The sequence below is a fragment of the Lacerta agilis genome, chromosome 1 (assembly GCF_009819535.1).
Source record: "Lacerta agilis isolate rLacAgi1 chromosome 1, rLacAgi1.pri, whole genome shotgun sequence".
Classification (NCBI taxonomy): domain Eukaryota; kingdom Metazoa; phylum Chordata; class Lepidosauria; order Squamata; family Lacertidae; genus Lacerta; species Lacerta agilis.
The window spans coordinates 127,596,121-127,609,832 of NC_046312.1; the positions used below are offsets into that span (position 1 = coordinate 127,596,121).

The 13,712-nt window shown below is 42.4% G+C and overlaps 1 protein-coding gene across 5 annotated transcripts in view; it reads right to left on the minus strand.

Annotated features, from left to right (window-relative positions):
• The window catches only part of KANSL1L (KAT8 regulatory NSL complex subunit 1 like), a 30,913-nt gene extending 17,847 nt beyond the window's left edge, over nucleotides 1-13,066 (minus strand). Inside the window, exons 1-6 of one of the 5 annotated variants that reach the window (XM_033170707.1) lie at nucleotides 13,045-13,066; nucleotides 7,003-8,111; nucleotides 5,259-5,400; nucleotides 3,111-3,308; nucleotides 2,333-2,454; nucleotides 255-459 (exon numbers count right to left, since the gene is read on the minus strand). In XM_033170707.1, the coding sequence (XP_033026598.1) occupies nucleotides 255-459; nucleotides 2,333-2,454; nucleotides 3,111-3,308; nucleotides 5,259-5,400; nucleotides 7,003-8,084 (1,749 nt within the window). In that variant the 5' untranslated portion in view covers nucleotides 8,085-8,111; nucleotides 13,045-13,066. Of the gene's footprint in view, nucleotides 1-254; nucleotides 460-2,332; nucleotides 2,455-3,110; nucleotides 3,309-5,258; nucleotides 5,401-7,002; nucleotides 8,112-11,729; nucleotides 11,952-12,881; nucleotides 12,904-13,044 lie in introns of those variants that run through there. The other 4 variants (XM_033170715.1, XM_033170699.1, XM_033170692.1 and 1 more) reach the window with 4 other exon arrangements.
• Nucleotides 13,067-13,712: the final 646 nt, after the last annotated feature.

Here is a 13,712-nt window from a genome sequence, read left to right on the forward strand (position 1 = left end):
CCATGCTTCATCAAACATCCCACCTAGTTAGAAAAAGGAAGTTGCGATGGTCAACAAGGCCAACTTAGGAAATCCAGTTTAGCCTTATGTGTGGTCAACCTCACATCTGACCTGCTTCTTGAAAATTTTCTCCCCTAATTTAGGATCTCACTGAACAAGAGCAGGAACATGTAGATACACACGCATACTAATCTGGCACACAAGGCTGGAACCTTAACATACTTTCTTAAAGAGAAAGAAAAATGCATTTGTACCTGCTGGTTTGAACTGAAAGCAGTGCTCATTTTGTACAGCTTTCTCCTCTGGAAACTCTGAAGCGGTCTAGTGCGAGCAGATGTGCACATCATGGCAACAGACGATGTTCTCAACTTCGCCTTTTCTTTCCTCCTCCTCTTCAGGTGTTGTTGGTCAACCAACCAACTACTGGTGCATGATATCTCCTCATTGTTCTCTGAATCTCTGAAAAGCACCAAATAATTATCCTAGGATGTCAGAAATAAGCTCTGCATATTATATAATATTTGAGTTCCATACACCAAGTTCAAGATCAGAAGGTGTACTCAGGATTAAGTGATACACTCTAGGTCAGCCTTTCTCAACTTTGGAGCCCCATATGCTATTGGACGCAGGTGGCGCTGTCAGTTAAACCACTGATCAGAAGGTCGGCGGTTCGAATGCCCGCGACAGGGTGAGCTCCCGTTGCTCAGTCCCTGCTCCTGCCAACCTAGCAGTTCAAAAGCACAAAGTGCAGGTAGATAAATAGGTAGGAAGGTAAACTGTTTCTGTGCGCTGCTCTGGTTCACCAGAAGTGGCTTAGTCATGCTGGCCACATGACCTGGAAGCTGTACGCCGGCTCCCTCGGCAAATAAAGCGAGATGAGAGCCGCAACCCTGGAGTCATCCGCGACTGGAGCTAATGGTCAGGGGTCCCTTTAGCTATGCTATTGGACTACAACTCCCATCATCCCTAGCTAGCCAGACCAGTGATCAGGGATGATGAGGGTTGAAGTTCAACAACGTCTGGGGACACAAGGTTGAGAAAGGCTGCTCTAGGCAATGTATATATATTGATTGCTTGTCCATACATTCTTCTTCATATTGGTTTAATTAGATCTTCTAAAGCTGGGAGCCCAACTTCTAAACCTTTCAACATTGCTCCATAATTTCTCTATACTTTCACAGAGGTGCTTTCTGCAAGCAATAAACTGTGAACATGAATATTCCCAAGAAAAACAGCATAGAGAAGTATCAGTAGCAAAGACTGACCCTTAGTGAAGTTGAACCTATAAAGAGACATCCTCAGTTTATTATTAAAGACAGACCATAATAGCTTATTAAAACATGGAAAATCATCTTCTTAGTTGAGATTTCTTAATCTCATTAGAAAACTACCTAATCTCATTACTCCACTATCTAAATCCAATATTTAATCATTATTAACAAAAAATAATTTTTGTTTTATTTAAAGCATTTCTATCCTACTTTTCAGCTATAAAAAGCTTCCAAAGCAGCTCATAAATGTTAAGAATAAAACAGTCCCTGCTCCCAGGCTTATATTCCAGAAGACATGGCACAGAAGGAAAAGGACTTCATAGCAAGAAAACAAGCTCAAACACTAGTTCTTCCTTACGGCATTCTTGTGATGATCAGCTGAAATGGAACAATTTGGAGAGGAGCCCAAACTTGCTGATCCTTCAGCAGAACCAATCTCTCACCCTCTCCTATTGCATGATAGAATGACTATTTTGATTTTAGAAGAATGAACAACAACCTTATTTTCCAAGTCTATTGTTTAATTCATTTATATTTTGTTTTACTAACTTTATAAATGTGCTTTATATTGTTGTATTATTGTGCTTTACATTATCATATATCACCGTTATTACAATAGTAGGAGACTATTAAGTTAAAATAATACATTTATTATCTTTACTCTTGGTAATTGCTCTATGCAATTCATATATTTCAAAGCACATGTCAGCCTCTTCTGAACAGCAGCACCATTATTATCAAACAGGGAGTTTTCAAAAACACATTGCAATCCTATACATGTCTCCTCACAAGCAAGCCCTACTCAGTTTAAAAGTACTTACCACGCAATGCTATGTCTACTCAGAATTAAGTTCCAGTGGGCTTACTCTCAGGTCGGGGGGGGGGGGGTAGGATTGTAGCAATACTCCCAAGTGTGTATAGGATTGCAGCCTTGTAATACTAAACTGCTGCAAGTTTGTTTAAATTATAATATTGTGACAAAGTTGTACTGTCATTTTATATTAAATTCCTCCAAATGCTAAATATCCAGTTATTATGAAACACATGAAAGTGTCACGTACCTTATAGAGATGCCATTGGCCAACTCCTTCTGCTTACAGGACTTTGAGGAAAGAGGAGATGATGTGGGAGACAGATTGAGAGGAGTAATCAGACTGCTGATTATTTCACTCAGTTGAGCACTCTGAAAGAAGAATTAAAGGGAAGACCTTGAATTGAATGCACAGCAAATAACAGTCTAAAGAACTCAGGGTTATATTCAAAGCACAGTGTTCCCAAAGCACCCAGCAATCAACTGGTGCTCAGGAAAGCACTGTGCAAGGGGCTTTGCAGACATTTCCAATCAGCAACACCTGCAAAGCCTCTTTGGACCCCCCCCCCTTCGCCCCCGCCACCTGACATTATGATGTCAGACGATTTGACAGGTAGGTGGTCCCACTCGCCTGTCAAAGTTGGCCCATGGGGGTAGAAGGAAGATAAAGATCAGAACCACTGCACCAAATAAATTCCCCACCCCTGCACTAGAGAGATAAACACAAAACACATCCATGCAATGGTCACATTAAACAATCTCTTTTGCAAATCACACTATAATTATGAATACTAAGCTCAAGGGAAAGGGAAAAAGTCAGGGAGGGAAATGAAAGACCAAGACTTTTTTCCACAGCCCTCCTGCCTGAAACTGAAATGTTTGACTTTATCATGCTGGTGGGTGAATTATATCTATGACATAAGAGGCGCTCAGGTAGCATACACAAAATATATCACATTTTATCCTCACAACAGATAAATGAAATGGGGACAGTGTTACTGGACAATGTGAATTTTTCACTTGAATACCTGTTTTTCTATGTTACGGAGAAGCAGAGTTGGACTGCTGGGTGACATTTCAAAATCATGTTCCGGCCAAGCATCCTGCCTCTCAAGGGAAGCATGTGAATTCCCTGTGGTGTTTAATAAAGCTTCATGGTCCGTCAATTGTGTTCGTTTCTTCAAGAAGTCCTTTGGATTTGGAAATTCTTCTAGGATCACCATTCCCTAGACAACAGCAATTGAACACAATTGTGTAACAAATGTAATCTCTCAAACATACTGCTGCAGCTCCCTGAAACACTTTCAATGATTTAGAACTCAGAGCGTGCTCTGTTTACAGACAAGGTGAATAATCTCACATGACAATAAAGCTGCAACTTCAATTTTTGCAAGCAGCTAACATTATAGTGATTTTCTGCTCCAGTTCAAAAATTCGGCTTACAAATACATGTACTGATGGTTGTATCATTTTCTAAATCAGCCCACTCATCCCCACTCAGACATTAAGCTCACTGGGTGTAACCTTGCGAGGCAGTCACCTCCTCTCAGCCTAACCTACCTCACAGAGTAGTTGTGAGAATTAAATGAGGAGAACCATGGACTCCTTGAAGAGGAGGATATAAATGCAATAAATGATAAGGGACAAGATTTGCCTCAGTGACACATCTTCTGTTTACAACCGAGACTGGATTCCTGTCGTTTGCTCCATATGGAAATGCCTTTGAAGACAATTGGTACAAAAGGTGCAGCTCGAAGGCTTATATGGTCAACAATTTGGAACACATTAAACTAATTCAATACTAGTCATATTGGCAACTTGTTTGTTTCTGGAACAGTGTTAGTTTGCAAAACAGATTATCTGCAGGCCTGTTTGCATACATATGAGCCTCCCCAGGTTTTGCAGTGTGCTGAGGTCTTGGCTTTCCAGCTCTTTGATAAGAGATGCTGGATTGATGAGTACCAGCCTTTTCTTTATTACCCTATTATACACATTTTGATAGTGTATTCTATGTGTCTTTTATCTTGTTTCCTTAATGCTGGTCCTTGACCGTAACAATAAAGATTTGATTTGATTTTTTTAAAATAAATTAAATCTGTCCCTCTAGATTACGAAGCAGGATCTTTATTGGATTACCTGATATAAAGAACTCAATCATCATGCAAACTGCACAATCAATTTTATTCAAAAAATAGTTTAATCACCAGACATAAAGATCTGCTTTCCTCTGTGGAGAGGATACTTGAATTGACAATGCATAAATATACATATTGCTTGTGTACTGTGTACTGCATATGAAACTTATTAAGACTGTACCACTGGACAAGTTACTGTAGTTATATGTTGTTCTTGTATTTACATGAAAACCAATACAAATTATGGGGGGGGGGGGACAGAGATCTGCTTTCACTTGCCCACAACAGCTATGTTCTTTATTTCCATAGAGATTAATCTACAAGGTACCAGGTATCACTAAAAAACCAAGACTCTGATTGGCGGTACCGGTCGACAACTCTCTGCTTCCAATAACACATTCTTCCATGCTTTCCACCCCTTGGGAAAAAGGTAGCTGTGGCCTATCTGTGTTTCTTCAGTTTAGTTACACTTCAAGAAAAGATTATTTTCATTGATTTTTTTATGACGTTTGAGGAGTCCTGTCTATTAATTATTTGCTTCCTCACTGTACTTATACTGGAGACTTATAGACAATGTTTTGGTTGGTCCATTCCAATGCCCACAACTTACTTGTTTCCAAACTACCAAAATATGAAGTACCCTCTCTTCATCCTCCTCATGCCAGTCCCTACCTTTCTCTCATGTCACTGTTCCCAGTCCACGACTACGCTTCACGGCAGAGCTTCACTACCACAAGAACAAAACAAAATGGATTTCACCCCCTCGCCACTTTTTTTTTTTAAAGAATGAAATAAATTAAGCTGGGAAACTGAAACTTGCCCAAGGCTCCCCAGTAAACTACAAATCTTAGTATGGATTCTGTACCACAATCCTACTTTCAAACAAACACAACACTCAAACTCTCAGCCTACTAAATCATTGACCTTTGTAGATTTTACATAATAGCTTTTGCTTAGATACCAGAAATCAAAGAACACAGAGAAAAAACATTTATCAATCTTTTATTTCAATAACCCATTTTTCTTCCTTACTGACAATACCTTGGTGGCACGAATCTGCCTGTGAAGGTCAGTGAGTTGCTGGATTTTGTATTCTAGCTCTGAAATCTGGGCTTGAAGCCATGTCCAGCGACAGCCAACATTAGCTCTGTCTACCAGCCATTTCCATTCAGATCTATAGTTACTAGGAAGAACACAGAACATTGTTTAGAAGAGATAATCACTATTTTAGAAAGGCAACTCAAAAGAGTCCTTAGGATGCCACAAATCTTTCCCCCCAGAAGCCTTTGGGGCTACAATAACTAGCAGGCAACAGGTTAAAACAGCAGTGAATATATCATAAAATGCATTTTAGAAGCATCTGCTAAAAACAGAAAGAGCAGAAGTGAGTCAGATTTCTGCACGGAGTTGAAAACATAGCATATAATAAGAGCCTGCCGAATCAATGGCCCACCTAGCCCAGCATCCTGTTGGCCAACAAGATGTGGATCAAATGCCTGAAAGCAGACCTTGAGTGCAACAGCACTCTCCATAATTTTGGTAACACCATGGAGAAGGCCTTGTTCCTGGTTCCCATTAATCAAATGCCTAGAGAACATAGGCCACTGGTACCAATCCTAAGGCTTAAGCAGGTTTACATGAACTTGGATGGCCAGGCCCAAGTGGCATTTGTGCATGAAGTACCTCATTCATTCAGCCTTTATTGGCATAATTTGGCCAATAAAATCATAAAAGAGAGAACCATCCATGCAACATTGGCAATCCAGACATGAAATATATAAAAAGTAAAGGACCCCTGGAGGATTAAGTCCAGTTGAATTTGACTATGAGGTGTGGCACTCTTCTCCGCTTTCAGGCTGAGGGAGCCAGTGTTTGTCTGCAGACAGCTTTTCTGGGTTATGTGGCCAGCATGACTAAACTGCTTCTAGAGCAACAGGATACCGTGATGGAAGCCAGAGCACACAGAAATGTTGTTTACCTTCTCACTGCAGCAGTACCTATTTATCTACTCGTGTTGGTATACTTTCAAACTGCTAGGTTGCCAGGAGCTCGGACAGAGCAACAGGAGCTCACCCCATCACGTGGATTCAAACTGCCAACCTTTCAATCGGCAAGCCCAAGGGGCTCAGTGGTTTAAACCACAGTGCCACCATGCCCCATAAAAGACACAATAGCTGCATGAAAGTGCCTTTCACCAGTTTAGCTTGGTGAGTCAACTACAGGCCCTCAAGCACAGATAGGCTGGCACCTTTGTCCACACTCCCAGATGATCTGAATTTAGACTACTGTAATGAGCTGTGTTTGGGAACACCTTGGAAAACTACTTCAATGGATGTAAAATATGACACACCTGGTTGATACCAGCCACAGGGAACACATCTCAATGGAGCTGAAATAGTGTCACTGATTTGCTGCTTGTACAGGCAACTCCCGACAGTGTCAAACCAGAAGTGACCTGATCACTAAAAGGGCGGAACAGGAGCAGGGCAGAACGCTTTACTCTGGCCCTGCCAATGCACATGGGGGTCCGGAACAGAACCCCCACGCAAAGCAAGGATTGCCTGTACTGTAAAATTTGACTCATATAACAAGCTATGATCAAAGAGCAGTTCCATTTACATCAGTAAACTTTATCAACTTAGTGAAATTGACTCCAAAAATAAAAGATTTGGAGATCCTGTCATTAACATATAACAACGTCTTGTACACAGATATCACAGATTTACATGGAACTTGAGTATGCAGGATTGTAGCACAGAAGTTCAGTAATTCTTTTAATACTTACACTGACATAGGTTTTCTGGAAATCTGCTCATCATCATCTTCACTTGAGCTGCTACAAGTGGCATCAGAATCCAAACTCTCTTCCGCATGAAATAGGAGTCCAGCTGTTGAGCGAGCAAACACCTTGATTTCATCAGATGAAACATCAAAATCACGCTGTATATCTTTACTTGTATTAGCCTCTATGTTTTCCATTTTAATGTTGGCGCATCTATGATAGCTGCCACCCAAAACACCGGATGGATCATGAAAGGCTTTCATTCTCTGTAGTTGGCGTCTCACAAAGCATTTCATCTGCTGGTCACAGTGTTTGACAACATGCTTCGCCAAGAGTATTTGCAAACGTTTCTGAGTTCTTTTGGCCCGGCTGAGCAAAGCCTGTTGCTTGCTTACACACTGAAGTAAATGAAAATTCAATTCTTGTTCTTTAGTACTGGGATTGTAGTTCATTTTTGGTTCCAGGGCATCATCACACACTTGATGGAACAGGTCTCCTTTTTTTGTCTCAGGATTAATAAATAATGCCTTGCTTAAAAAGCCATTCTTCTGATACCCTTTACAGTTAGGAAGCTGCCTTTCTTCTACATTGTGGGATTCAGTTAAACATGAATCAAATAGTTTTCCCATTTCAGGTAAGTTCTTTGTTGATCCTAATAAAGTTTCCCCTCTGACCTGCTCCCCAGATTCTGAATTAATAATTTGACTGAAGTGTGTATTAGTGCTGTTACATAACGGATTTCTCACCTTGGAGCAGCTATGCTCTTCTGAGTTCCTCTGCACGCAATTTTTATTGTTTACATGGAAAGTAGAGCTGGGGCTCATTAATACTGGATAGTGTTTAGAAGACTGAGAACCAAAGTATTTTAAGTTAAAGCAATCAGTGCTATGGTTGGCTTGAGGAATGGGGAACCCCAGCACGGAGCAAGTAATTTTTGTGACAGAACCATCTTTCATCTTCTCTTTTACTGGTCTGGTACTTCCCATGCCTAATGCATCATTGGACTCCATCACTCTTGAAGACAAGGAAGATGATAAGCAGATACCGTGCCCTTTCATTGCTTTCTCTTGAAGAGCAGGTGTCATAGCTGTTGTAAGCAGTTTACACCCAACCTGTAAGAAAAGCAAATACTGAATAAGACTATTGTTTTGATATCTACTGTTTATGGCACTGCAGAAGTGGAAATTAATTCCAGATATAATTTGCAGTTGCTCTTTAAGAAAAGAAAATAATCTTATCAATTGTTCCATGATTATCTGCCTGGATAACTCAGTTGGGACAGCTGTGTTCCTGCATTGCAGGGGGTTGGACTAGATGATCCTCAGGGTCCCTTCCAATTCTATAGTTCCATGAATCTATGGAAACATCAAATTCAGAACATCTGCCACAACAACAAAGGCTGTAGTAATTTTTTTAGGTGCACCAAAATACTAGCCATGTTGCAACCATCACTACATATGCTTTTGCTTGTTACTGTTTTAAATATATAAATCAGTTCTGTTTGCAGGTATTTTCCCCCTCCCCCCATATTTGCATGATCAATTAGCAAGGACATACATGAGCTGCGTGTCCATGCAACCCCTTTGCTGCCGATTCACTACTTCATTTGCACGAATGGCAAAAATACCCCTATTATGTGTGAATTATGAATTACATTTAATGGCTTTCTAACAACTCGAGATTAGGAAGACAACTTTAAAGCATGATGAAAGTGCACAAAGTTCATGCATACCCAAGCTTAATCAATTAGTACTGGATCATATGAACCAGACCATTGTCTCACAGCCAGGAAGATATCTATAATTTTTTTCTGTAAGCCTGGTTCCCATTATTCTCAATTTTATACAAAATATTTTTTTGCAGTTTTCATATCCTAATTTCCCTCTTTAAAAAGTAATCCAATTAAAATAGGAGTCCTATAAAAACATCCATTATATTTTTCTCTCCAATGTTTTTATTTTTAATGTTCCAGATTGAACAGTTTCCTATCCTCGTGTATTTAATCTTGCCTAACAGTTTATCACTTTTTGTCTGTCTCTCCACATTTTCCTAATTCCTAAAATATAAACAGCATATGAAATTTCTTGCTATAGCAATTTTTTTACTTTCTGGCTGCTGTACTTCAAAGGCTGGGGGGGGGGAGTATTTTGCTTTGTTTTACAGTAAGAAAAAAATGCACAGCGCACAATGCCTTTACTAGGACCAACCAGAATGTCACAAATTAGTGAGCAAAGCTTTCCTGTTCTCCAGAATTCTTCATCAGGCTAGATGCTGAGAAGGGGAAAGGGGAAAGAGAGAAAAGGTGACTTGATTTTGAAGTCACTGAATTCAGGCTTGGTAGTTTCAACATAAGCCTGCCTTTGTCTCCTCACTCCTACCATCCAAACTGATGTTTACAATATATTCATTTGTCCAAATAAAGGTGTTTCTCAGGTGTATTTTTGTTATGAACCAACACAGTTTCTTTTCCTTTTTGTATATTTTAACAAGCTGCATCACAGGACAGTGTGAACAAAAAAAGGAACAGAAAATAAACTATAGAGAAAACTTTAAATAAAATGTGTTTTAATTGCTACCAAAATTTTACTATGGAAAGACAGTATATAGTGTAAGTAAAAATTTAACTATTAAACTTTTGAAATGCAATCAATTAAATACAAGTCTATAATTAAAAGACTCAAAACCAGTTGCCAACATTCCTTAAAAATGTATCTCTTATGAATTAAGGGAAGATCTAAACGTTTAAAATTAAAATGTGATATCTGAAACGCTCTCTAGGAAGCTACCAGAGACACTAATTCAATTAAAGGTAATGGCTTCAGTGACTGAAACATAACTTCAGGTACAATAAAATATTGTTTTCAAACTATTCTGTGTCTTCAGAATTAACTTTTTTTTACTATTTGATCTTGAAAATCATTTAATTAGCAACTAATAGTGCAATCCTATACATGTCTCCTCAGATCATTAAGTCCTTTGAGCACAATGGGACTTACTCCCAGGTAAGCACATACAGCAGGGGTTGGGAATCATTTACAGCTGGTTAAGACGTGGGTGGCGCTGTGGGGGACGCGGGTGGCACTGTGGTCTAAACCACTGAGCCTAGGGCTTGCCGATCAGAAGATCAGCAGTTCGAATCCCTACTCAGTCCCAGCTCCTGCCAACCTAGCAATTTGAAAGCATGTCAAAGTGCAAGTAGATAAATAGGTACCACTCCGGTGAGAAGGTAAACGGCATTTCTGTGCGCTGCTCTGGTTTCACCAGAAGCAGCTTAGTCATGCTGGCGACACTGTCAGGGGTCCTTTACCTTTTTAAGACCTTAGGTCTTACTAAATGGAATATCAATATTCAAATAGGACAAAAGTCAACAACACAACAATCAAAGAAAAACAATGCAATGTTACAAAGTAATAGTTTATACAATTTGTTAGTAGCCTACAGAGCAAAGAGGATGGGGTCTTCTCACCAGGCTACATTGTAAAGGTACAGGACCCCTGGATGGGTAAGTCCAGTTGTTATTCAAAATTGGCTTCCTCATCTCTCCTCCAGAGGAGGCTGACAACTACAAAAGGGAAGCGCTGGGGAGAAGGAAGTCCTCTACCCCAGCTGTTGTACTGCTTTAACTACCAGATAAACAAAACAATGTCATTTAATCAAAAATATACTTATTTGGCAAAGAGCAGCTTAATGTGGTAAAGGGCAAGTTTGCATATAGAACACACCCAATTCACCAAATTTCAGTTGAAGATCTCAAGTACAGTATTAACCTGGAAAAGTTACATTAAGTATTGGAGAGGTGCTGCCATCCATCACAGGACTTAAACACATTGAACAAATAGTCAAACATAAGAATAGTCTGTTGGATCAGGCCAATGGCCCATCTAGTCCAGCACCCCCTGTTCTCACAATGGCCAACCAAATGCATGTGGAAAACCTGCAAGCACAAGACCATTCTTCCCTTCCGTGGCTTCCAACAACGTGTATTCAGAAGCATTATTGCCTCCAACCATGGAGACAGATCACTGCCATCAGGGCTACTAGTCATTGACAGCTCCTCTCTTCCAGGATTTTGTCTAACCCTCTTTTTAAATCATCCAAGTTGGTCACCATCGCTGCTTCACGGGGGAGCAAATGCTATACTTTAACTATGTGCTGCATGAATAAGTCCTGCCTTTTGTCTGTCCTAAACCTTACAATAGTCAGCTTCATTCAATTTGTAAAAGTTCTAGTGTTATAAGCAAAGGAGAAAAACAAGTCTGAGTGGTTTTCAGTTTGCCCCAACACCCACCCTTTACCGCTGAATCAGAATAAATGTCAATCTGCAGAAAACCTGACTGACATTTGCTCCAATTCAGTGGTAAACAAGTGAGAAGAGGAAGGACAAGTGGAAGAGTGGACAAGCCCTAATCTAAACTAAGAAGTCTCAAACACTGCAACCTTTCAATACAGTTAGCTACCATGTTGGAAGGTATTAATAATTCATCTTATCAGAAAATCTTGAGTGGCAAGTCCAGTAAGTTACCCACATGACTGTAGGAACTGCAGACGAGATTTCTATCTTGGTCTATTGTACCAATTTTTATCTGCAAGGCTAAAGGTTTGCCAGCAAGCCAAGTTACATACATTTACATATGAAGCAGTAATTTCCATTCACTCAATAGCAGTCCGTAAATATTTATCAATGTGGCTTTCACTAACTGCATTTCCTAGGTATAATAAGGCATGTTCACCATTACCACCTGCAAGTAACAACACTTCAAACCACCCCTCTGAATGCACAGGGCTGTGGTAGCAGCTGAATGTCTGCTGTTGTCCCACCCAGTCTGATTGTTATAAGAATGCAAGGAAAGCCCTGCTGGATCAGGCCCAAGGCCCATCTAACCAGAGGCAGATTTATGGGAGTACGCCTGGTTCACCCACACTGGGCACTGAAATTTCAAAATACAAAGTCTGCCACTGATCTAACCCAGTATCTTACTCTCACGGTGGCCAACCAGACGCCTTTGAGAAGCCTGCAAGCAGAGCAAGTGCAACAGCACTCTATACCAGTAGTACTCTCCAGCACCTAATATAGGTACCTAGGTACTTCCCCATGAGGGAACGAACTGTGTTGGAAAGTGCAAAGCTGAAGTAATGCTAAAGGAGGCGATATATCTGGATTCATAGGCATCACTGTGCCCTCATATCTAAAACAGCATTTAAGTGTGAGTAAAAAAGACAGACAAATGCGGTAGTTGTCCCCCCTCCCCCCAAAAAATCCCAGTATTAGGCAAAAGTTCCCATTTCCGGTCTTTCGGGGCTTTGTCCCGCAAAGACACACAACTGCTCCCCAACCCTCCTTTATGGGCTTCATGAGAAACTTGTTTCCTAATAAACACGGCTCGGGACGCTGGCTCCGCCCCCACTACTCTGACGTCACGCCACCCCTCCCTCCCTCAGCCGGGGGCGCGCGAGCATCAACTTTCCGCTCCCCGCCGCGGACCCCACCCCCTCCCCTCGCATTCCAACGCCACCGCCACGCCCCACCATCGCGCTCCTCCCTATTGGCCGGCACCCCATCACTCTCTCAAATCCCACCCCCTCCTCTCCCCGCCACGCACCTCCCGCCTCTCCCCATTGGCCTGCACCCTATCCCTCTCCCAAATCCCACCCCCGCTACCACACGACACGCCCCACCCCCTTTGCCGCTTCACTGCCGTTAAGTCGCTGTTGAGAACTCTGCCAGTTCGCCTGAGGGGAGGCGAGTCGCCCGCGCGCCACGAACCCGGGGGGGGGTGGGGGCGAAAAGGAGCCCCTTCTTCGGCAAGAAGCCAACCGTCTCTCCCGACGCCCCTCAGGGGAACCGTCGCAACCTCCCCCCCTCCCCCCCAGCCCTGACTTGCCTGCCAACTTCTGTTTGTTGTTCCCTTGCTGGTTGGCTCGCTCCGTTCCTCCCCCTCCCTCCTCTCTCCCCGCCGCGCAGCCCGGCTAACTTCTCCTCAGAGGTGACCGCGCTTTCCTCTCCCGCCGCCGCCGCTTCTCTTTCTCCCCGTCTCTCGCACTCACTGCGCCGCCTTTCCCAACAGCCGCCCCGGCGCTCCCGAGCGAAGCTGCCTCAGCAGCCCGAGCAGCCGGGAGCGGGCGGTAGTTTAGGCAGGGATGGGCGGGGCCTCCCGCGGGGAGTCTGCCGCCGGGGCTGGCCAATCCGGAGCGGCGGTGGGCGGGGCCCTATGCAAATGAGGCGGTACTGGTGGGTCTATTTCCAGGAGGGAGGGTGCGCCTCTCTCGTTTCCTCCGTCCCCCCGCCCCTGCTTTCACCTTCTGAACTAAAAGCCCCTGGACTATGTTCCAGCCCCCCTCGGAACCCCAAAAGCCGGTCGCTTCGTTTCCTGTGTTGCGAGCGCACGTGCGGAGATCTGTTTACCCGCCAGAATTGTGTGTGTGTGGGGGGGGGGTGTCTCATTAGTGTATGGATCGTTTTTTAAACCTTCCTGGATAAATTCTAGATATGTTTGTGTGGTTCAGACTTTTCTTGATATAAATGTGTGTGTTTGTGTGTGTGTGTTATCAATAGCATTAAAGGGACCACGAGGGTCATCTAGTTCAACCCTCTGCAATGCAGGAATGTTTTGCCCAAGGTGGGGCTCGAAACCACAACCCTGAGGTTAAGAGTTTTATGCTTTACTGTTTAAAGCTTTCCTGCATAAATTTGTATTTGTGTGTGTGTGTGTGTG